Raw genomic sequence first — 24162 nt, forward strand, 5'->3', positions numbered from 1 at the left:
CAGATATAGAGAACTCTGCATATCTGGAAGATGATTATTTTGGAGCAACAAACAGATGTGAAACTAATTACACTGTTCTACCAGTTTTGTTTGTTGCAGGATTGTTGCAATTTTTTTCATATGAACTAGCATTTCATGATTTTTATCTTGATATAAAAAGGAAAATACTCCAGAGAAGATTATAAATTCACAAAATGATATAATGGCTGGCGGGTACTACCTTCAGGAGGCGTATTTCCAATACTGTCAACAGACATATTTTAACATGAAAGAAATTGTTACTAGATCCCAGAACTATTAGTTCCTTCCTCAGGGGGGAGCACAGGCTCTATCACTCATCTCTCTTCTTCGGGACACTCTCTTGCTCTATGAGGTTGTTTCATCCTAAATCGCTCTGGAAGGATACTTCTAGATAACTGTGACTGTTTCCAGTTGCTGCATGGCATATTATGTCTTTTCATATATTTATACACAATCCAGCTGCTTATTCTAAAGGTCAACATCACTCTTATCCCAAGCTATGCTTTTGTAACAATTTTCTAATGATGTGAAACTCTGTACGTAAGTGCAACATGTGTATGCATTAGTTTGTGTTGATAAGTTGCATTTTCCAAATATATCTCTGTTATTCCTACTGATGTTACTTAGCAATGATTACTATTGTGTTCTATCACTCTCCTTCCTCCCTGTATACTGTAACAGTACCAGACAAAATGTATGTATTTCATTTGCTGTAGAAGGAAATTAAGTTATGTTGTTTGATTCTCTGTACGTGACAGTTACGTTTTGCATTCTGTTGCACTTTTCAGGCATTTCATTGTTACTACGGCCATAACAACTGTCATTACCTCATCATTTGTATCATTTGCACCTGATACTTTCGTCCTTAGATTTCCTTTTTAATTTTTCCTGTAAAATGCCTTTTTACTTGAAAGACGGGTATTGTTAAAAAGCACTACATGTTTCATTTAGTGGCAGGTGAGATTAAACAAACAATCATTTTTTTCACAGGCTTTCCACAAACTGATATAGGCAGACACACTCAGTGCCATCAAATATCTTCTTTAAAAATTATCAAAAGAAGATATTTGATGACACTGAGTGCATCTGCCTTAAGTATACATCAGTTTGTGGAAAAATTAACCCCCCCCCCCCCATGACCCATGGACCCTGCCACTGGTGGGGAGGCTTGCGTGCCTTAGTGATACAGATAGCCGTACTGTAGGTGAAATCACAACAGAAGAGTATCTGTTGAGAGGCCAGGCAAACATGTGGTTACTCAAGAGGGGCAGTAGCCTTTTCAGTAGTTGCAGGGGAAACAGTCTGGATGATTGACTGATCTGGTCTTCTAACATTAACCTGCGAGCGACTGAAACCAAGGGGAAACTACAACCATAATTTTTCCCGAGGGCATGCAGCTTTACTGTATGGTTAAATGATGATGGCGTCCTCTTGGGTAAAATATTCCAGAGGTCAATCAGTCACCCATTTGGATGTCCGGGTGCGGACTACTAAGGAGCACGTCAACATCAGGAGAAAGAAAATTGGCATTCTACGGAATGGAGCTTGGAATGTCAGATCCCTCAATAGAGTAGGTAGGTTAGAAAATTTAAAAACAGAAATGGATAGGTTAAAGTTAGATATGGTGGGAATTTGTGAAGTTCGGTGGCAGGAGGAACAAGACTTCTGGTCAGGTGAATACAGGGTTATAAATATAAAATCAAATAGGGGTAATGCTGGAGTAGGTTTAGTAATGACTACAAAAATAGGAGCGTGGATAAGCTACTACGAACAGCATAATGAAAGCATTATTGTAGCCAACATAGACACTACAGTACATGTTTATATGCTGACTAGCTCCACAGATTACAAAGAGATTGAGGAAATGTATGATGAGATAAAAGAAATTATTCAGAGAGTGAAGGGAGTCGAAACTTTAATAGTCTTGGGGGACTGGAATTCGACAGTAGGAAAAAGAAGAGGAGGAAAAGTTGTAGATGAATATGGAATGGGGGTAAGGAAAGAAAGAGGACCCCGCCTGACAGAATTTTGCACAGAACATAACTTAATCACAGCTAACGCTTGATTTAACAATCATGGAAGAAGGTTGTATATGTGGCTGAGGCCTGGAGACACTGGAAGATTTCAGATAGATTATATAATGGTAAGATAAAGATTTAGGAACGAGATTTAAAATTGTAAGACTCTGACCACAATCTATTGGTTATGAACTCTGGATTAAAACTGAAGAAACAGTGAAAAGGTAGGAATTTAAGGAGATGGGATCTGGATAAACTGAAAGAATCAGAGGTTGTAGAGAGTTTCAGAGAGAGCATTAGGGAACGAGTGACAAGAACAGGGGAAAGAAATACAGTAGAAGAAGAATGGGTAGCTTTGAGAGGTGAAATAGTGAAGGCAGCAGAGGATCAAGTAAGTAAAAAGATGGGGGCTAGTAGAAATCCTTGGATAACAGAAGAGATATTGAACTTAATTGATGAAAGGAGAAAATATAAAAATGCAGTAATGAAGTAGGCAAAAACAAATACAAACATCTCAAAAATGAGATCGGCAGGAAGTCCAAAATGGCTAAGCAGGGATGGCTAGATCACAAACTTAAGGATGTAGAGGCATATATCACTAGGGGTAAGACAGATACTGCCTACAGGAAAATTAAAGAGACTATGGAGAAAAGAGAACCACTTGTCTGAACTTCAAGAGCTCAGATGGAAAGGGAAAACAGAATACGAAACAGAATTGTCAGGTACAAAGAGTTCAAACAACACAACTTCTCAGACATTTCCTTCTACAGGAAATAAAATAGTACATTTTGTCAAGTACTATTGCAGTACACAGGGAGAGAGGAAACTGACAGAACACCAGTAAAACATTACTGTAGTGAAATGAAGGAACATATAATGGGGTACACACTACTAAAAGCACTAACTAGATCATAATTTTAAAAATGCCTCAATACACTATAATATCCAAGCCACTTTGCTCTGAACTTAAACTGCATGAGCTTCATATATATAAAATAAAATACCCTGTGTGAACAAACAATAACAATTGTTGCTTAGAAGCAGCAATAAGAATAGCAAGAGAGACATTCAGCAGATGCCACCTATCACTGCAAACTTCCGCATACCTTCCACAGGATCTCTCTCTCACATTACAGTTTCCCTCTTTCAATTACAGCCATTTCTAGTTGTCTCAATACCCCTCCATGCTCCACATATGCACCTTCTTCTTCTATCCACAGTTAACAATCCATTGTCAGCTGACTGATTCAGGACAAAAAGTACATGCTATGAGGGGTGGTAGTATTAGTACATGCTTTGAGGGGTTGTAGCTTTAGTACAAGCTTTGAGGGGTGGTAGTATTAGTGATTCTGAACAAAAAGCTTCATATGGACATATGCCCTATTCCAACTGGTTCCAGACAGAACGTGTCGGGGCACAAAATTAAACTCCATTAAACTTCCTACAATAAAAAGAACCTTCTCATTTCTTCTCTAGGACTAACAGTTTGCACGAAGAGGAAGGGAGAATAATGAAATCTTGCACTTAGCACATGTGCTGTGATAGTTTTGTAGGCCAATTTGAGATAGTTGATAGATGACATGTGTCCTCTAACAAATTGTTCATTTCAACTTCCAATTCAATCTGCATTAACAAGAATGTCTCATCTGCCACATCTAATATTTTCAGGTATCGTAACTATACATTTACCAATCACTGTTTCCAAAACTTAACTAATGAACTATGTATATCCCTGTGCTCTGACATGATACAACATTTCATAAAAGAACACGGGCTGTATCGGAGCATTATTGTAGCTGATACCATAGAGTGTGCAGTGAAGTAAGGTGTATTCTTGGCAAGGGGTCTGTGATAAATATAGCTGCCAAGTTATGTCACACACTGTGTGTAAGGAGACAGGCTGCCGATTAGCTAACTCTTATAGCGTTGGTACCAGCTTGGCACCCAGTATCATTAACTGTGGTTACAACTTGTGCTTGTTGTATCTCCTCTTGTCTTACAATGAAATTACTGCCTAATTTAACTTTACTATTATGAAAATGTCTGTGTAGTTTCAACCCTAGTGATCCAACTAATACTGTGCATCTCTTACAAGACGAAAGGGTTTGTTATTACTCAAGAGAAAAGACAAAGCTAAGTATAATTTACATCACACTTAAGGAAGATTTAACCAGTACCTAAGTTAATGAAAAGTTACTTCATAATACAGCTAGTAGAACTGTAATTTCAAACAATGGAGGGGGGGAGGGGGGGGGGGGGGAACAACAACAACAACAACAAAATCACAGAAAAAGTTGCACTTTCATATAACAAGTGCAATTTGGATGCATCTCCTGTCTCAAACAAAAATTAGATCACTTTTCCTGTGTACACTAAGAGAATTCACCCTACAGTCTTGATGTGGGAAACGAAAGCAGAGTGAAATTACTAAGAAATATCAGTACAAAAAGCCAAATAAACAAATTGTTAAAATGTAAATCTATTACGCTGCATAACTTATACCTTTAAAATGCAGCAATAACAAGCAGGTAAAATGGGACTTTTATTTCTTTGATCCTTTTGGCAATTTGTTTGCCTGAAGGTCACTTGCACTTTTCAACAGAATTAATTTGCAGCAGGAGCAAATGCTATTAGTATACCTCACACAGAGAGGTATACTTCAATAACAACACACATCAGCATTAATTTTATATGGTTTACAATCGAGCAATGGATTTCTTGCACAGCCAGAACACAGAACAAACTGGGCAGACAAATGGTTGGACTATTAACTGAGCTTCTGTCTTAAAATAACTATTGGACTGTGTAGCAGTGTCTACTGTGCCAGCAGCCAGAATAAAGGACAACCCACATCAACTCTCTCTCTCTCTCTCTCTCTCTCTCTCTCTCTCTCTCTCTCTCTGTGTGTGTGTGTGTGTGTGTGTGTGTGTGTGTGTGTGTGTGTGTGTGTGCGCGCGCGCAGGGATGTGCGTGTGTGCGCACACACATTTTCCATGGCTTGATTTAAGATTAGGCTATACAATATGTTGTGAGCTAAGTAATAAATACAGCCAGGGCTATACTTGAAGACAATTGAGAACCGCAATAGAGAAGTCACAGAAATGCAAAATTTTGCAAAGTATACAAGCAATTAGAGGTAAATGTTCAATGATCATTATATAACAATTAACACTAATATTTGTCTTTTACATGTGTCAGCAGTGTACAGCCAGGAAGCCCAACCAATTGACCCAGCGATTGAATCTCAATGTCGGCCTTACGTGGAGAAGGCCCTCAGAGAGTTCGGCACATCTGAATATCCTCCAGGTACCGTGGCATGGCAATATTAGTAATCATAATACTAAACAAACAATGTGCTTAGTAATCTTACAGAAACCATTTCTGGCTACAGGTGATAAAGATCAGCAGCATGCTGAACCAGCAGTGTCATCAGAAGATACTGATCAGGTACTGTAAGCTGGACACTGAGATGAATTCAGCAATTATGGTGCTGTATCTTTTAAAATGAGAACAAAATCCTAAAACAAATATTAATTTAGCATACATGATTTATACTCAACAATAAATAATTATTGATGCGTTTATAGGTTGTATGTCTCTGGACCAAGAAACTTTTCAGTTCCTGACGTTTCATCCAAAGCTGCACTGGACATCTTCGGTGGTCCTTGTGACGATGCTAAGTCTTTCCAAATTGACAAGACTCAGCATCCCTAGGAGCACCTCCAAAGATGTCCAGTGCAACTCTGTATGAAACATCATGAACTGGAAATTTTTTGGACCACGGCCATAATACAACAACAACAAGAACAACAACACCCAAAGACTCATCATCAACTACGACATGTGCTTGTGAAAGCCTTCACTGAAGAAAAAATTCCACCTAATTAAAATTTTCAAAGTATAGTAGAAATTCAGTGTAAGTGTAATTACATAATTCTTTCTAGGTGCCAAAGTCTGGAGAGGCAGACAGCCCCACTGAGACAGTAGAAGTATCTACCGAGGAGGTAACAAGTAAAGAGGAGCCCGTAGCAAGTGCAGAAGAAGGATTACACAGCACTGAGGATGAAGCAGCGAGTGCAGAAGAAGGACAACAAAGAGAAGAACGGAGTGTTCCCACTGAAGAACTGGGATCACCTGCAAGTGCTGAGGAGGTGACAAAAGATGGTGCTGTGAGTGTAGAGGAGGCGGCAGCCAGCACTGAGGAGGAGGCGGCGGCCGCCAGCGCGGAGGAGGAGGGAGCGGCCAGTGCGGAAGAGGCAGCGGCCAGTGCGGAAGAGGCAGCAGCCAGCGCGGAAGAGGCAGCAGCCAGCGCGGAAGAGGCAGCAGCCAGCGCGGAAGAGGCAGCAGCCAGTGCGGACGAGGAGGGAGCAGCCAGCGCGGAAGAGGCAGCAGCCAGCGCGGAGGAGGAGGGAGCAGCCAGTGCGGAAGAGGAGGGAGCAGCCAGTGCGGAAGAGGAGGGAGCAGCCAGTGTGGAAGAGGGAGCAGCCAGCACGGAAGAGGGAGCAGCCAGCGCGGAAGAGGGAGCAGCCAGCGCAGAAGAGGAGGGAGCAGCCAGCGCAGAGGAGACTGTGACTAGCGCAGAAGAAGGAGCAGCCAGCGCAGAGGAGACTGTGACTAGCGCAGAAGAGGGTGCCGCCAGCGCAGAAGAGGGTGCCGCCAGCGCAGAAGAGGGTGCCGCCAGCGCAGAAGAGGCTGCAGCAAGCGCAGAAGAGGCTGCAGCAAGCGCAGAAGAGGCTGCAGCAAGCGCAGAAGAGGGTGCAGCAAGCGCAGAAGAGGGTGCAGCAAGTGCAGAAGAGGGTGCCGCCAGCGCAGAAGAGGGTGCAGCAAGCGCAGAAGAGGGTGCAGCAAGCGCAGAAGAGGGTGCCGCCAGCGCAGAAGAGGGTGCAGCAAGCGCAGAAGAGGGTGCCGCCAGCGCAGAAGAGGGTGCAGCAAGCGCAGAAGAGGGTGCCGCCAGCGCAGAAGAGGGTGCAGCAAGCGCAGAAGAGGGTGCCGCCAGTGCAGAAGAGGGTGCCGCCAGCGCAGAAAAGAGTGCCGCCAGCGCAGAAGAGGGTGCCGCCAGCGCAGAAGAGGGTGCCGCCAGCGCAGAAGAGGGTGCAGCAAGCGCAGAAGAGGGTGCCGCAAGCGCAGAAGAGGCTACAGCAAGTGCAGAAGAGGCTGCAGCCAGCGCAGAAGAGGCTGCAGCCAGTGCAGAAGAGGCTGCAGCCAGCGCAGAAGAGGCTGCAGCCAGTGCAGAAGAGGCTGCAGCCAGCGCAGAAGAGGTTACTGCAAGCGCAGAAGATGCTGCCGCAAGTGCAGACAAGGCTGCCACAAGCACAGAAGAAGAACAAAAGGAAGATGAGAAACAAAAAGATGGAACTGATGAGAAAGCAGCAGAGGATGCAGAGGAAAAACCTGTGGATATTCCTGAAGGAAAAGATGTTGGTCCTGAATCAGCTGAGAGTAAGTGATGCTCTTCTAGTTTTGCATTTGTACTTCAATATGTGTACTTCTAGTAGCAACGAGGTGAGTGTACATTAACATTCATGCATTTAAATCTGATAACTGTAAAAACATGAAGAAAACAGCTGGTTGACTCTCTCACAAACAAAATTCAGTGACAACTGTATAGTACTCATCAACTCTAATGAAATTCAGTTTCAGATAATGTTTGCCACTGATGAAAAAGTTTATTAAGTTACTTCCATCATTCTCCTGTCAATCACACTGAAAACTCTTGTTCTGTTATTACACCTTCATACCTCTATTTGCATAAGTCCTTTGCTCCAGCATCTTTTCTCTTGGTCGTGACTTTTAAAGAATGACAGTGGCACATGACAAGAATTTATTACAGTCCAATTTAGCCACTACTATCAATGAAACAATAAATCTATTTCAAAATAAAGAATGCTATTCACAAAATAACTACAGTGTGAAAAACATCTACTGACTCCTTAATCCTAAAAACTACTAAAATTTCTAGTCATAAACTACAGTTCAATGAAACTGTTATTTGTGATAGTGAACTGACAGCAAACAGAGTCAACAACAATGTAAACTTCAATTTGTAAACACTTCTGTAGATAGACTCAATCCTCTCAAGTCTTTGCAAATCATTCAATAACACCAGTGTTTCCTTGTGCCGGTACTTTTCATGTGTTCAGAACAGGCATGATTTTCATACTGTTGTACTTTGCACTGCAAGGGAATATGTACAAGGGCCACCCCAAAAGAAATGCACTTATTTTTTTTTAATCCATCTTTCATTCTACATGTTTTAAAGTTTTACAGTGTGTAGATACATCCTTTAGAAACAATATTTTCATTCCTCCACATAATTTCCATCCCTCTCAACTGCCTTACACCATCTTGGAACCAGCGCCTGTATACCCACCCGGTAAAAATCTGGACCAACCTGTTGGAGCCACTGTTTGGCAGTGAGCACTAGGGAGTCATAATATTCAAACCTTGTTCCATGGAGAGAGTCTTTGAGTTTCCCAAAGAGATGATAGTCACATGGAGCCAGGTCAGGACTGTACGGCAGGTGTTTCAGTGTTATCCATCCGAGTTTTGTGATTGCTTCCACGGTTGTTTGACTGACATGTGGCCGTGCAGTGTCGTGCAACAGCAAAACATCCTGCTTTTGCCGATGTGGTCGAACACGACTCAGTCGAGCTTAAATTTTCTTCAGTGTCGTCACATATGCATCAGAATTTATGGTCGTTCCACTTGGTATGATGTCCACAAACAAAAGAGTCCTTCGGAATCGAAAAACATCATAGCCATAACTTTTCCAGCAGAAGGCGTGTTTGGAATTTTTTTTTTTTTCCTTGGGTGAATTTGCATGATGCCACTCCATTGATTGGCTCTTTGTCTCTGGTGAAAAATGATGGAGCCATGTTTCATCACCTGTCACAATTCTTCCAAGAAATTCATCTCCACCATTCTCGTACTGTTCCAAAAGTTCGCTGCATGCCATTTTTCTTGTTTCTTTGTGAGCCACTGTCAACATTCTGGGAACCCATCTGGCACAAACCTTTTTTAATGCCAACACTTTCAGTATTCTGCAAACACTTCCTTCCCCTATCTCAACATAGCATGACAATTAGTTCACTGTGATGCATCTGTCAGCAGTCACCAATTCGTTAACTCTCTGCACATTGCCTGGAGTGTGTGCAGTACGAGGCCTGCCACTGCGAGGACAATCCTCAATATTGCCGTGCCCGGTTTCATCACGTAACCTGCTTGCCCACCGACTAACTGTGCTGTGATCGACACCAGCATCTCCATACACATTTTTCAACCTCTTGTGGATGTTCCCCACTGTCTCGTTTACACAGCACAGGAATTCTATGACAGTATGCTGCTTCTGACAAACGTCAAGTGTAGCAACCATCTTGAAGACATGCTGTGACAGTGCCACTCATGGGAACAGACTGAACTAAGTTCAAAAACAAGTGGGAAGGATGTATCTACACACTGTAAAACGTTCACACATCCAGAATGAAAACTGTATTTGTACAAAAATAGTGTGCATTTCTTTTGGAGTGACCCTTGTACAAAGAGCACAATATTTTTCACAAAAGAAGAGGCAAAGGATATTTCCTCTATGATTGTTAAGTTATCCAGTCAACTGTGTGTTTTATTTCTCTCTCTAGGTGAGGAACCAATAACAGAAGTGGAACCAATCCCTGAGGAAGAACTAACACAGGTAGGCCTTTAGATTTTTTTTTTTCTTTTCTTTTTTTTTTTCTTCTTTCTTTCCACAATACAACTTAATGGACAGCAATCGAAATCTGCCACTGTAAATTAGGCTTGAAGATATGTATGATAACAATCCCAAACAATATTCTATTGTTAAATCTTAAATTGAAACTTCAGCGTATTAGTCACAGAGCAATGATTAGACAATAAGCACAAGACCATGAGTAATTCTACTCTTAACAGACAGTCTTCCTATTTTCAAATCATTTACTACTAATGTTCTCTCTCTCTCTCTCTCTCTCTCTCTCTCTCTCTCTCTCACACACACACACACACACACACACACACACACACACACACACCTGCACACAGTTAGACTAACACTGCTAACAAAAATTCCTTTGCTAAATTTTAACCCTTGGTTATTCTAAAGGAAACATCATCTGTCAAAACATTTATAATACCCCAGAAGGTGAAAACATGTTTAATCTTAGTTGAAGATGAGTTTATCTTGGGTAAGACTGAAGCACACACAGCTTCTGAAGAATTTCTTATGTGCTGCTCGTTTACAGAGCAACGCTTCCAGTGATAAGTGTACATTAGCCCCAACAAAGTAACATGAAACTGCTTCTTGGTTGGCATGTTGTTGTAGTTCAGATTGTGTTACACTACCTCATGTGCTCTTATGTCACTGGTACTATGCATCAATCACTGGAGGTGCACCTCCATTAACAAACTGGAAAAAAGAAATGCCTTGGAAGCGGTGTATACTTCACATGCTTGCCTTAACACAGAATTTTTGCTCTCTTGGGGAATTATCCATGTCCTTAACGATTTATTTTATTTTTTATTTTTTACTTACATGTAAAGTTCCGAGTCTGTAGGACCAAATTGAGGAGCAAATCTCCAAGGTCATGAAACATGTCAGTACACGAAATTACAACATAACAGTAATAACAGATAAAAATAAAATGTTTATGAGCCCGAAAAAGTCAGTCCATAAGTTTAAGTAAACGCAATCAACAATACAAGTTTCTGCTTACTTTTTCAAGTAACTCCTCAACAGAATAGAAGGAGTGACCCATGAGGAAACTCTTCAGTTCTGATTTGAAAGCGCGTGGATTACCGCTAAGATTTTTGAATTTGAGTGGTAGCTTACTGAAAATGGATGCAGCAGTATAATGCACACCTTTCTGCACAGGAGTTAAGGAAGTCCAGTCCAAATGTAGGTTCGATTTCCGCCGAGTATTAACTGAGTGAAAGCTGCTTATTCTTGGGAATAAGGTAATATTGTCAACAAGAAATGACAGTAAGGAATAAAAATATGGAGACGCCAATATCAAAATACCCAGACTCGTGAACAGGGGTCGACAAGAGGTTCGTGAACTTAGACCACTTATTGCCTGAACCACCCATTTCTGAGCCAAAAATATCCTTTTAGAATGGGAAGAGTTACCCCAAACTATAATACCATATGACATAAGCGAATGAAAATAAGCAAAGTAGACTAATTTTTGTGTCGAACGATCACTCACTTCTGATACCATCCAAATAGTAAAAACGGCAGTATTAAGTCTTTGAACAAGGTCCTACACTTGGGCTTTCCATGACAGTTTACTATCTATCTGAACACCTAGAAATTTGAACTGCTCAGTTTCACTAATCATATGCCCGTTCTGTGAAATTAAAACATCAGGTTTTGTTGAATTGTGTATTAGAAACTGTAAAAACTGAATCTTACTGTGATTTAGCGTTAGTTTATTTTATAGAAGCCATGAACTTATGTCATGTACTGCACTATTTGAAACCGAGCCAATGTTGCACACAACATACTTTAACTACCAAGCTAGTGTCATCAGCAAACAGAGTTACCCTTAATACTAGAGGGCATATCATTTATATAAATAAAGAACAGGAATGGCCCCAACAATGATCCCTGCGGCACCCCCCCCCCCCCCCCCAACTGACTGTACTCCACACAGACCTCACATCACAGCCATTCTCAACATTGTGAATAACGACGTTTTGCTATCTGTTGATAAAGTAAGAGGTGAACCAATAGTCAGCTACTCCCCGTATTCTGTAATGGTCCACCTACTGGAGCAATATTTCGCAATAAATACAATCAAACACCTTAGTTTAATCAAAAAATACACCTAGTGTTCGAAACTTTTGTTTAACCCATCCAGTACCTCACAGAGAAAAGAGAATATAGCATTTTCAGTTGTTAAGTGACTTCTAAAGCTGAACTGTACATTTGACAGCAAATCGTGTGATATAAAATGATCAATTATCCTTACGTACACAGCCTTTTCAATAATTTTAAACACTGATGGCATAGAAATAGTTACAAAATTGTCTACATTATCCCTTTCTCACTTTATATAAAGCGGCTTTACTACTGAGTACTTTAATTGTTCAGGAAACTGACCATTGCTAAGGGAAAAATTACAAATATGGCTAAGTACAGGGCTAACATGTGCAGCACAGTACTTTAATATTCTGTTAGGCACTCCATTATATCCAGGAGAATCCTTAGTCTTCAGTGATTTAATTATTGACTCAATTTCCCCCTTGTCTGTATCATAGAGGAGAATGTTTGCTTGACAACAGCCAAAGTCAAAATTTCCTCAACAGTAAGTCAGATTACAAATAAAATAAGACTATGCAGGAAAGATCATTCTCTGGTAGTTCTAATTTTTTCTGATCATATCTCTTGTTCAGTAAAATATACTGCACATAAATTAAGAAAGAGTGTGATTAAAATAATTTGCAACTTTTGACAGATCAGCCCAGTGGAGGGGACACGATGTTGATGCCCAGGAAACACAAACTATGAGCCAGTTTACCCTCATGTGCCACCCACAGGTCAGCAGGTAGAGTGCATCGTGCTGCTACGCCGTTAGTAAACAGAATCATGTAGTGCTCAGCACCAGCTGTTTCCATGCTCAAGGGTTTTTTTATTAGTATTGTCTCAGTAGCAGTCTCAACATTAGATCTATTATAAACATCACGTACGAGAACACATTAGCTGACTTCAGAGTTGTCAAGGGTTAGAATGGGAATTCCAATCTGCCAGACAAGGCTGTGAATATTCTGAACCAAAGTGGGGATATAATTTTAGATGTTTCAGGAGAGACAGACAGAACAGCCATTGTACACAGCATTTATGAACCTATGGCGCTGAGAAATGAAATGGAGAAGGAAAGGAATGAAGATGAGAATGATGAAGCATCACCAGGCCAGTTCCTCCAGAAAACACTGACCATGAAACGTAGTTCTGACAGAATGGTAACCAAGATGGATGCATTGCAGCAGGTGGAATACACACACGTAAATGGTTATCATCAGTACAAGGGGTCCCCTAAAAAAAAGAGCTTGGTTTCCAGCATAAGTTTTTGTCTTTGAAGTTCACCACACAGAAAAGCAACATAGTGGCCTAATAATCCTAGTACCTGTGTGCCACAAAAAGCATCTCATTCAAAGACACTGCGTACCTTGACAAGACACGTTAATGTATGCCACACATTCACAGAAGGCTGGAGAGGCTGCACAGCCAAATGAACAACAAAAGCATTGATATAACTGGGTGGCAGGATAATCATTCTTCATATTAGCTCAGCTTGTGGTTTCAGTACAAACTGCTATCGGTGCTCCGTTCAAGAAAGCTAGATAAGTATCATGAGGAATTTAATGTCACAGTTTTCTGCAGAATGGCTTCCAAATTTTATGCTCCAATATGTATACAAAAGTTCGAACACTACTGTCAAGGAAAGCAGAAATTTTTTCGGTGCAGAAAAATATTTCATCGGTGAAAATTGAATTTGTCATGAATACGGTTCATGGAACTTGGAATGTGCAGAACTGTCAAAAGTCACAACTTATTTTAATTACACAAGAAATACATGTAAAACTTGTCTACTGTGATAACGTCATTAACTCACAGGTATTTAGTACTACTGATTTTATAACCCAGTAAACTGATTTTCCACAGGAAATGGAGATTCCAGAGAAGCTGCGACCTAGAGAACACATTGCAAAAATACTACAACTTGATTCTGAATCTGCCGAAAAAGAGCTAATGCTGAGCAAGGTAGCCGATATTATACTGCGAGATTTAAAGCGCCTCTATGACAATGCTATCAAGCCTCTTGAAACACTTTATAAATACAGAGACCTCAGCAACCGACACTTTGGAGGTAAGCAGATATTTAACGTTTGTGTGCAGCTATACTACTCTCCTTTCCACAGCTAGTTGAATACAGAAATGATTTTATCATCTGCCTCAACAACTACATTCCAAAACTACTACTTCATCTCATTTATACCATCTGAGATACATATCTGTGTGTGACTGTACATTATCACTTTCTCCAAGTTACACTACACAGGTTCTGGCAGAATCAATTGTCCTCACGTGTTCCAGCACTGTATGATGCCTTTGTGTATTAACTTAATTCAGTGCCTAAAAATCTGGAGGGTGGAGGGAGATGAACATTTAACCTCATGCCAACAACACGGTTATTACAGGAGAACAAACCAGGATTGAGGAAATAAATAAACTTTTTTCCTTTTCAATCCCAGAATTTGCCTTAACAGGTTTAGATCAGGGGTCATCAAGTCTTTTCACTCAAGAGCCAATACTAACATTGTGGGGTAGCCCCTCAGGCTGCATATTATTCATTGATAACCTACATAAATTAGTGTGTTATGAGCTCCCCAATACACTAACTATAGCTAAGGTGCTAAAATTTTGCCCACTACCCAACAAGTACCGATCGTTAAAAGTGGGCCCCATGCGAAACAATTTGTCTAAACTGTTCTCTGTTTCAGATTGCTGCCACTCTGTGACCCCAAAGTTTTTACAATGTAATTGTCCGACAAAGTATTGCCATATTGTCTGTGTGAGCAGGTGATTACTTGAGCAACGACAGTAACTGTACTTAGATTTAAATGTATGCTGCAATATGAGACACAATCACATATGTTTATGGATCATTTTGAATGTCATTCTTCTTCTGTTTACTGCACTGAATTACAACAGACTTAATTCATATTCATTGCTACAATGCATTTGGAAATAAGTGTCTCTACAAAGCACATTGATGAATCCATGTTATTTGCATTTGAAAATTGTAGCATAGCAGCTCAATAGTATGAGACACATAGGCACATGAGTTGTCAGCACTGGAAGATAAAAAATAAAACATAATGTCCTCTCAATCCCAAGTGGTGGCGTTACTTGCCGCTCTGCCCCTGAGGCTAGCAGCCAATTTTACACAGCTTATGCCCCTACTCACCAATGTCCATTAAGACTGAAGAAATCTTAAAATATTGTTTTCTCTGTAAGTATTTTTGTTTGTTATTGAGCACGAAAACTACAGACTTAACAAGTTCTTCATGTTAGCTGACATTTTTGGATTCAGCTATTAGTTGCTGGATACATATTGTTATAAATTAGGGCTGAGAACCACGGGCTGCATGATTATTTGATTCTAGTCTCATGCGGTCTGCGGGCTGCTGTTTGACAACCACTGGTTTAGATGACAGTTGAACAGGGATTTGAAGCCTCATCTTCCCAAATGTGGGGCCAGTGTCTCACCACTGTGCCACCTAGTTCAGTCACTGCCTTAACAATTCTGGGTTACAGCCACTGCACCTAAGTTTAATTGCCTATCTTCAAACCAGGATTGAGGAAATAAATAAACTTTTTTCCTTTTCAATCCCAGAATTTGCCTTAACAGGTTTAGATCAGCTCCTCATTTGACAGTCGGCAACAGAAACCAAAATATTACTTTAAAACAAGCGTTCAGTGCATAGTGTTGTGGAATGGGGAAAAAACCGCAAATTGGCGTTCATAAGAAGAAGAACAACACCAAAAATGCAACAGGAGCGTAATATGTAGGAAATTGTCCACGCAACCTGCCACTGATGATGCCTTGCAGAAAATAAAGGTGAAACGCGTATGGCACTAAAATTGTGATTTATTCAGTTGCTGTCAGACGGTCCATAAGTAAAAATTATTAATATACTGTTAATTGCCTATGTTTTCCCGTGCATCTGATATCTATTTCTCGAAGTTTGTACAGAAAACCATACATTTGTTACATGTAAATGACAGCATGAGAGAATTCATTGCAACAAGCAGTGGTGCCATTCAAATAATAGTAGTAACTCCTAATAAGAAATAAGAAAAAGTAAGAGCACAGAAATTGTAACTTGGAAATGGAAAACCCATTTAAGCATTGGAAGTAAGATTTCCTGGAATGGTCATGGTCAAAGGCCGTATCTCACAGATATTCATAAAGTCTCAAAATTAAAAGCTACAAACCAGAAGGCAGAAAAGTCTGGGAATTAAGAACAAATGGTCACTGTCAAAGACAACTGCCTGTTAGCTGATATAATGGTGGTGAGAATAACAATTTTGACTTCAGCGATTACTGACTCAGTCCATAGTCCACAGCACTGTAGAAAAATAAAGATAAGTTGGGCAGGATAAGAGTTTCAGAATGGAAACTGGGAGAGAACAAAGAGGAGAATGAAATTACACAGTACATTCCTTTCAGTACTAAACTTCTGAAACAACAGAGTCTACAAACTCAGAAACATCCTTCACAGAGTGCACAGCTTGTAGTTCAACAAAAAGCTGTCTACATATTTTACAGGCTTTAAGATGTGGCTACTACTGCACTAAGCAAAGAGTGAATACAAAGAAAAAAATTGCTACACCTGAAAAGTTACACAGTGAAAGCAATGTAAAATATTAAATGCAAGGTTAAACAAATTTAATGTGCCTATAAATGACTGAGCTGAATAATTCAAGTACCTACTGGAGCTCTCTAAATGTTCTTTGACAGCAATGACAAAGTGTTAGCAATCAGGCTTTCCTTCTCATCCCATACAGTAGGTCTCCCCTGACCCGCAGCTCTGGGTGACTTTTGCAAAATCTACCACTTTCCTAGACCTCTACAGTCCTTTTCCTTCACCCTCTTCCTTCCCCTTCAGCCCTTCTGCCTGAGCGAGGAGCCACTGGCTCCGAAAGCTTGCTTAATTATAACATTCTTTTATGTGTATGTTCTGCCACTGCTTGGTGAGTAGATTTTTTTAAAACCTATCCATGAAATTAAAGTATTAACAATGATTTATTTGGTACTATAGACAAGATGTTCTGATAAGAGTGACATAAAACACAAATTTTTCTCAGAGTGTTTCACACATATTAAGAGGCAAGGATACAAACAATATGACAAGGAAGGAAACAAGTTGAGTGGGGACATTTGGCTTAAGGAAGTTGTAAAAGTAGAATGGATAGGAAGAATAAGTAAGGTAGGTGTAATTTCAGGGAATAATGTCAGAAAATTAATAATTCATGCTGTATTGCTGAAGGCCTTATTACCAAATAACACCTATTTCTTGATACTGACATTATTCAATACTGGACATGCTTAAGATGACATGCAATCTGCTTGGATCCAAGCAGGTGAGAGTAGTGCAAAACACTGGCAGACACTCTAAGTCAAATGACAATGTAAGACAAGCTGTTTTCTAAGACTCTCTTTTCATTTTTCTTTCAGATCCAGAAATCTTTTCAAAACCTCTGATACTATTTATGGGTCCCTGGAGTGGAGGGAAGTCCTCTATCATCAATTATCTCTTAGACAATGAATACACCGGAACCGCACTACGAACAGGTAAGAAAAATGTCACACCAACAAGATGTGTGTTCAGCAAAAACATACATTTCAAAAAAGATATGTTTCTTCATCTTTAATCCACTACACGTTTGCACTGAATCACGTCAATGAAGAGTCTCTTCTCCATAAACTGAACCAGATTCTTTATGTTCCGTAAATCAGAATTACTCTAACATGTTATGACAGTATTTTTGTCTTTTTACTTTCAAATTTGATGCATTGGTATTATGTATCAATATTATGCATTGAACAATGGAAATTTCTAGATGCACAATACGTAAAATAAAGGAAAAGCAATCACTCACCTATAGCAGACCGACTGCAGTGCATAGAAACATGTGACAGAAAACTAGGTAGTTACTAAGCTTGCGACAAATGCTCGGCTATTATTTGGTATTCATCCTATTAGGCTACTTTTATCCTATTCAGCTGAATACTGAATATCTAGGTACTATTTGGCCAAACATCGAATACTAATGTAAGATGTGTCGTAATCAGATAACTGGTAAAATTAAAATATTTTTTTATTTCATATTATTTTTATTTTCCTTGTAATCATTAAACTAGTGTTGGGTAATCGACTTCCATATTACAAATGTTAACAAAAAGTTAGGTATCAAATAAAATACATTTACGTATTCTGCAGGCTAATTTTTTAAAATAATAAATGACTATGCATTTGAATTCTCGTAATTGAAATTCATAATTGGAAGATTATGGTGTGGAAGGAATAATTTTTCTGAATTTTTAGGCAACAGTTTACTTGTTTTCTTCTCGTAGACATTGCCAATTACAGAGGAAAGACACTCCAATTAAACACTACTTCTGGCGACGGCAAATATTTTGCTGCAAGAAATTTTTATTTCGCACAGTTTACACACAACACTTTTTGGATTATTTTCATCATCCTTGAAGTATGTCCATCTAGGCGATTTTTTTAGAAGCCTTAATCAATTATTATTTGTCAGATCTTAGGTGATTTCACTTTTAAACAAATCAAAAGATAGAGAGTACAATGAATTGTGCTTACATACTGACGATGTTTATCAATCTAAACTTGTCAAAAAAACATGCAGCGTTGTAACAACAGTGCATGCGGAACGGTGTGGTGTGGGTGGAGATAAGTTAATTTGAACAAACGAACGAGAAACAAATACGCTGATACAAATTTTCCCGCCATGCGCCGGCCAAACTTTTTTCCTAATTTTCAGCTATTCGGCTAGAAAGCCCACAGTATATTTGGTACTTGGCATGTGGCTGAATATACTATTCAGTGCAAGTCTGCTATTTGTACTAGTTTTTGAGCTCTGGGTCTTTCTCTAGTAAAAGTTCACACATTCACACACACTATCAGACAGACACCAAAATACACATGCCCATGGCCAAGGTGAGACGTAAAACAGAAATACTAAGACTGTTTCAATACACCATCTACATACCTTCATCTGCTTTTCCCTAATTAGTTAAAATTTTTAATAATTCAAGTCTAAAAGCAGCTCTTTAAGCTCTAATACTTATGCTGTCTGTATGTTCACTATCTTCCTTGTCATAAGCAAGTGCTCTCTTGCCAGTTGTTCCCTATTCTCTATCACTCTGTATAGTTATTTTGTGGTCTTAACTATGCTAATTATAGTCACTAACTTTTGCAGCCTTTAATGGGTAGAAAATGTAAAGCTGAAGAATGAACCAAAAGTCAATAATGCAGATGAATAAATATTTTCCCAGAATATTTTCATAAATAACAGTAATATGCTGAGGGAATGAAAATAACAGCCTACAAGTTGCTCACTATATACTGGCTTTCACTTTCTCTTCTGATTTTTACACCGCGTCCTGTTTCTCTATTTGAATTGATGTCTTCTTTGCTCTTTTTATGTCTTTGTTAGCCTTTTATCTTCTTATGTTAGTAAGCCACAGCTTAAACTACTAATGGGGTAATATTTATCTATTCTTTTACACGTTTGTAAAGAGTGTAAGAAGAATAGCAACATCATACCACAGAATAGAATGAACAGTTCTGTTACACTGTTGTAATACTCTCTGAGGCATTAAATTAACTTTTTAGGTGCTGAACCATCACCAGCCTATTTCAACATTGTTATGTGGGGTGACCGATCAGAGGTGCTAGACGGAACGCAGCTCGCAGCCGACTGGACATTTTCTGGCTTGCAAAAGTTTGGGCAGGGTCTGCTAGATAGACTGAGAGGTCTGCGCTTACCTAACAAATTGCTCGAAAAGGTAAGTTGGGCTATTTTACTTAATACATTGCATACAGATCAAACTCAACCATGGAAGTGAGAATAATATTCATTCCAAGCATTTAGATTCATAACTTTGTGTGAACTGTATCCACAAAGGTTCTTTTATAGGTTAATGATTTACAAATGATTACAATTAATACAAGGAAAGCACTAAAAACTGGAGATCCTGATTCTCCTTCAATAAATTCTTGGTGAACAGATCGGAAATCATATGTATTTATTAATGTGTTTTGCTACTGTGTAGATTTCCTATCTATACTAGCTATCAGTAATATGTTTCCAAACAAAAATCACACATGACAAGATCACTGTATTTCTGGTTATTGTGTAATATTGTCAATTTGAGCAGTTTCTTCATATACACATATAATGCTAAAGCAAAGGGTTAACTCAGTGAAACATTCCTTGTACAGGAAGTCCAGGGGAAAGGAGAGGTAGAGGTAGAGGTAGAGGGAGGTTGCAAGCTTAATACATTAAGTGAAATGAGGAGACATGAGTGCCAGGATGAGAGATAAGAATATACTGTGAAGCATTCAACTGATCTCCAACTAGCAAAAATATTTGTGAGAAAACTGACATTGGAAAGAATGGAAGTATTTGTGTACTCCACCATAATATGGCAATTAGGCACAATGATAAGACTTTCCAGATCACTGTCACACTCTTGCTACTGGTACAATTGTAGCTCCGGATAGGAAATTTAGTAAAAACTTGGAATATATTTAAAATGAACTGCAGCTTTAATTTTGTCATTAGTGTTGCTATAAAGCAACTACCTTTGTTCTGGCACCAAAACATGTACCGTTATGGAAACAGTAAGAGTCAGAGCTATAATAAGACAACACAATATCTCATCCAAGATGAAGATATGGTAAATGATTAAAACCTAACAGCTTCAAGAAAAAAAAAAACAAATATAGTTATCCTTTGCCCCTACGGTGCCTCTCAAAACATGTGGTGTATAAACATCTTTCTTTAATCTTACTTTCAGTCTGTAAAAATCTGCATCTTTTTTGAAATACCAACAGCGTTCTGAAGAGTCGGGATGCAAAATTTCTACTATTAGTGGCAGACAAGATTTCATCGACACCATTATTGCTCAAGTCAAATATTGGTAAAATCAGACCTCCACTCTTCTCATTCCTCCGATTGTTTCTCTTCGGGATTGTCACATCCTGCATTTTTCATAGCTGGGTTCATATAATGCAATCTAAGTCTTCCCCTTGTTCTCTTCTCATTTATATGACCTCTTATTGGTTTCATAAGTTAGTCTGTAGAGTGCAAAACAAGTACTACTATTATCACCTTTTATTTCACAAAGCCAGTTTTAGCACTTCCTCTCATTCGAGTAAAAGTGCCATTTAGTTAAGATATACCTGTATTTCTACGAGCACATCTACTCTTTTGATTTTCCTAAATAAATCTTCTGTTATATACCTCAAATTCAGCCTTACTCCTTTTCAGCTTAAGAGTCTGTAAATCACAACTGTGAATATCAACACTCCATGCACAACATATTTAAATAAATATTTTGTTACATTCAAAGCTTTTGCACTGGTACCGCATAATCCTTGTTTTCTTATTGAAATCACTTTTTGCTTCAGCAATTCTACTTCTACTTCACTGTGGCTATCCACGGTGCTCTTACTATCTAATTAAGTAAAGAGATCTATCTCCTCCAGGATTACTTTTCCCTATACTGTCTTGTGCAATAAAATTTTTGAGCATAAATAACACACTCAACTGTAATTTCATTAAAATGACTGATTTAACCAAAAGATTTTGAGACACATCATGTAACTGATTCTATTTATAAAATGCACTGTTAGATCTGTTCACTTAGTGCAACTCATTAAAAATGTTTCAGCTCTAATCCTAATAGACTTTTTCATCAAAGTTATTTTCTGTGAGTAACCATAAGTTCAATGCATAACAAATCATTAAGCTGGGGTGCCAAAGTTACTATTCATGAAAGGCACTTGCAAACGGATTGCCACAAGGGGCAGCTGAGACAACAGGGTAGTATTCGGAATCGCCAGGCCCAGTGCTCACCTCATCTCCCATACTCATCATGTTGCGTGTAACGAGAGTGGAAAAAGAAGGCCTTCTAGCATACAAAGAAGGTACTGACAGATTTGTCATGTATTACCATATACATACCTCCTCTGAGTTTACCAAATGTAGCAGGGGATACATGACAGAAGTGATCCTTGGGAAAGTGTCACCAAGATACTGAACTGGCAGACTAGATGTTAGATGTAAACTAAACCGAGTTACAGTTTACAAACCGGCTTTAAACGGTGACTATGAATATATTACAACCCCCTATTTGTCGCTCACATGTGGATTGTGAGGATAAGATTAGAATAATACAGCACACAAAGAGGCAATCAAACAATCATTCTTCCTGTGCTCCATAAGTGGATGCAATAGGAAGAAATCCTAGGAACTGGTACAATGGGACATACCCTCTGCCACGCACTTCATGGTGGTTTGCTGAGTATAGGAGTATATGTAGACATAGACCTAGACGTAGAAGTGAGATCAAGACACCATTACATCACAGTTCATGAGTGAAAACCACTTCAATAGAAGGCAGAAATTGATATAATGAATCAACTCAGATCCTATCACAATAGTTTTAAAGCACAAACTCTGGTAGAAATCGTATTGTGAAGATTTTGAGAAAAGTTGAAAACAAAAGAGCCTTGCTCACTCTTGTCTACAAAGTTTCCCAGTTACAAAGGGGAAGGATACACCAACAGTGTGCTGTGGGTGATTGAAAATGTGATTGATGAAACATGTTTTGGTCCGTATGTTAATGACACGTCTTCTTGCATTCATCACAGACATTATGGGATCTGAAAATGGAACTGTGCAAGATGAGGTAAGAGACAGAGATGGCTCTAGTTGCTGAACAAGCAAGTCTCATAATTTGTCTGTCGTCCTGAAAGGACTATCACATTAACACTCCTGTCTTCAGTGATGACAATCTTCCTTTGCTCTGGACTACAGCCGAGGCTACTTGTAGTAAGAAATATTAGAGCCAAATTACACATCTTGCCTGCCAACACCCAGGATTTTAACTCATTAAAAACTCCAAAACAGCCTTTCATAATGTCTCGTAAGTCTAGGACAGCTTCCACATAATCTGACCAAACTACATAATTTTGTGTGGCAGGATTAGTGGCAAAAAGAAGACTCTTACATAAATAAAATTTATCCAGTATGCAATAGCCATTCCTAAAGCTCAGGAACGGGCTACGTACTATTTGAATTAATGTGACTACTTATTTTCTCAGGGTGCTTATGAACCTGAGAAACAATGATGCAGTTTAATTTCACTGGAACTGATGTAATCAATGTTCACAGGTTAACATAGTGGAAATTCCAGGAATTCTAGAAATTCGTAAACAGGTAGAACGCCTGTTTCCTTTTAATGATGCGTGTCAGTGGTTTATCGATCGTGCCGACATAATATTTCTGGTATACGACCCAGCAAAGCTGGATGTGGGACCTGAGACCGAAGCGATCTTGGACCAGCTGAAAGGACGGGAGTCACAGGTAAATCAGGAACTACAATGTTTAACAAGACAACACACTAAATAATACTTCGGTGGGCCTAGAAAACCAAACCAAATTTATATAATGTGGTAGCTATTTATTTGACACTGCTTGGTTACTAATTTATCCCAACCCAATACTGTGTGTACCAAGTTAGGTTTTAACTGCTCCAAATATTCCACAGTCATGATCATCCCTACTAACACTTCCACCAGTAGAGGTTAAATGTCATCAGGACAGTCACCAATCATCTTAGTAACACTATAAATTTAGGTTTAAACACTAATACAATTCATTTTTTTAGTTTTACATCCCCTTTTCTTGCCTGAATGCCATCTCTAAGGGCCCTGAAGATGCCTTACCCCAACCATAATGGTCCCCTTATACATAGTCATATGTGTACCAAACACATACAATACACACATATAAACTGTCATTGCTAAGACAGACGGTTTTGCAGACTCGAATTGTGCTCAACAAGGCAGACCAAGTGAAGCCTGAGGAACTCATGCGTGTCCAGGGGACACTTATTTGGAACATAAGTCCACTGATGTCAAGCTCAGAGCCTCCTGTTATGTATTCAACTTCATTATGGTCACTGCCTTATGAGCTGGGAGCACCCGTGCGACTATTGCAAGCACAAGAACACGCATTCCTTCAGGATATGAGGAAAGCTATCGACAGACGAGTGGAGAACAAGATTGCTAGTGCCAGACGTTTTGCAGTAAGTACAAATTAATTTAAATCACTCAAACAAGAACTCTAATTAACATACATACAAACATACTCTCTAAAAGTTACATGGCTGCCCATGCCCCACATTCTAATATGGTGAATGAGATATGTAGTAATTGCTCTTCCACTGCCGTATGTAAGATTTCCAGTGACAAATTACATCAGTACAACAGCACGATTACTTGTACA

General features: G+C 39.2%; 2 protein-coding genes across 24 annotated transcripts in view; one reads left to right on the forward strand and one right to left on the reverse strand.

Moving 5' to 3' along the window:
* Window positions 1-24162, reverse strand: part of LOC126412821 (putative protein FAM10A4) — a 191800-nt gene that overhangs the window by 114602 nt on the left and 53036 nt on the right. The window lies entirely within an intron of this gene.
* LOC126412818 (uncharacterized abhydrolase domain-containing protein DDB_G0269086) overlaps window positions 1-24162 on the forward strand; it is a 78394-nt gene that overhangs the window by 51593 nt on the left and 2639 nt on the right. The window contains exons 2-12 of one of the 22 annotated variants that reach the window (XM_050082629.1): window positions 5238-5345; window positions 5431-5486; window positions 5984-6751; window positions 7172-7192; window positions 7256-7478; window positions 9674-9726; window positions 13714-13918; window positions 17294-17410; window positions 19479-19651; window positions 23047-23238; window positions 23699-23962. In XM_050082629.1, coding sequence (XP_049938586.1) covers window positions 5238-5345; window positions 5431-5486; window positions 5984-6751; window positions 7172-7192; window positions 7256-7478; window positions 9674-9726; window positions 13714-13918; window positions 17294-17410; window positions 19479-19651; window positions 23047-23238; window positions 23699-23962 — 2180 coding nt within the window. Of the gene's footprint in view, window positions 1-5237; window positions 5346-5430; window positions 5487-5983; window positions 7479-9673; window positions 9727-13713; window positions 13919-17293; window positions 17411-19478; window positions 19652-23046; window positions 23239-23698; window positions 23963-24162 lie in introns of all 22 variants that reach the window. The other 21 variants (XM_050082616.1, XM_050082619.1, XM_050082621.1 and 18 more) reach the window with 21 other exon arrangements.

This window comes from Schistocerca serialis, chromosome 7, assembly GCF_023864345.2.
Source record: "Schistocerca serialis cubense isolate TAMUIC-IGC-003099 chromosome 7, iqSchSeri2.2, whole genome shotgun sequence".
NCBI classification, from domain to species: Eukaryota; Metazoa; Arthropoda; class Insecta; order Orthoptera; family Acrididae; genus Schistocerca; species Schistocerca serialis.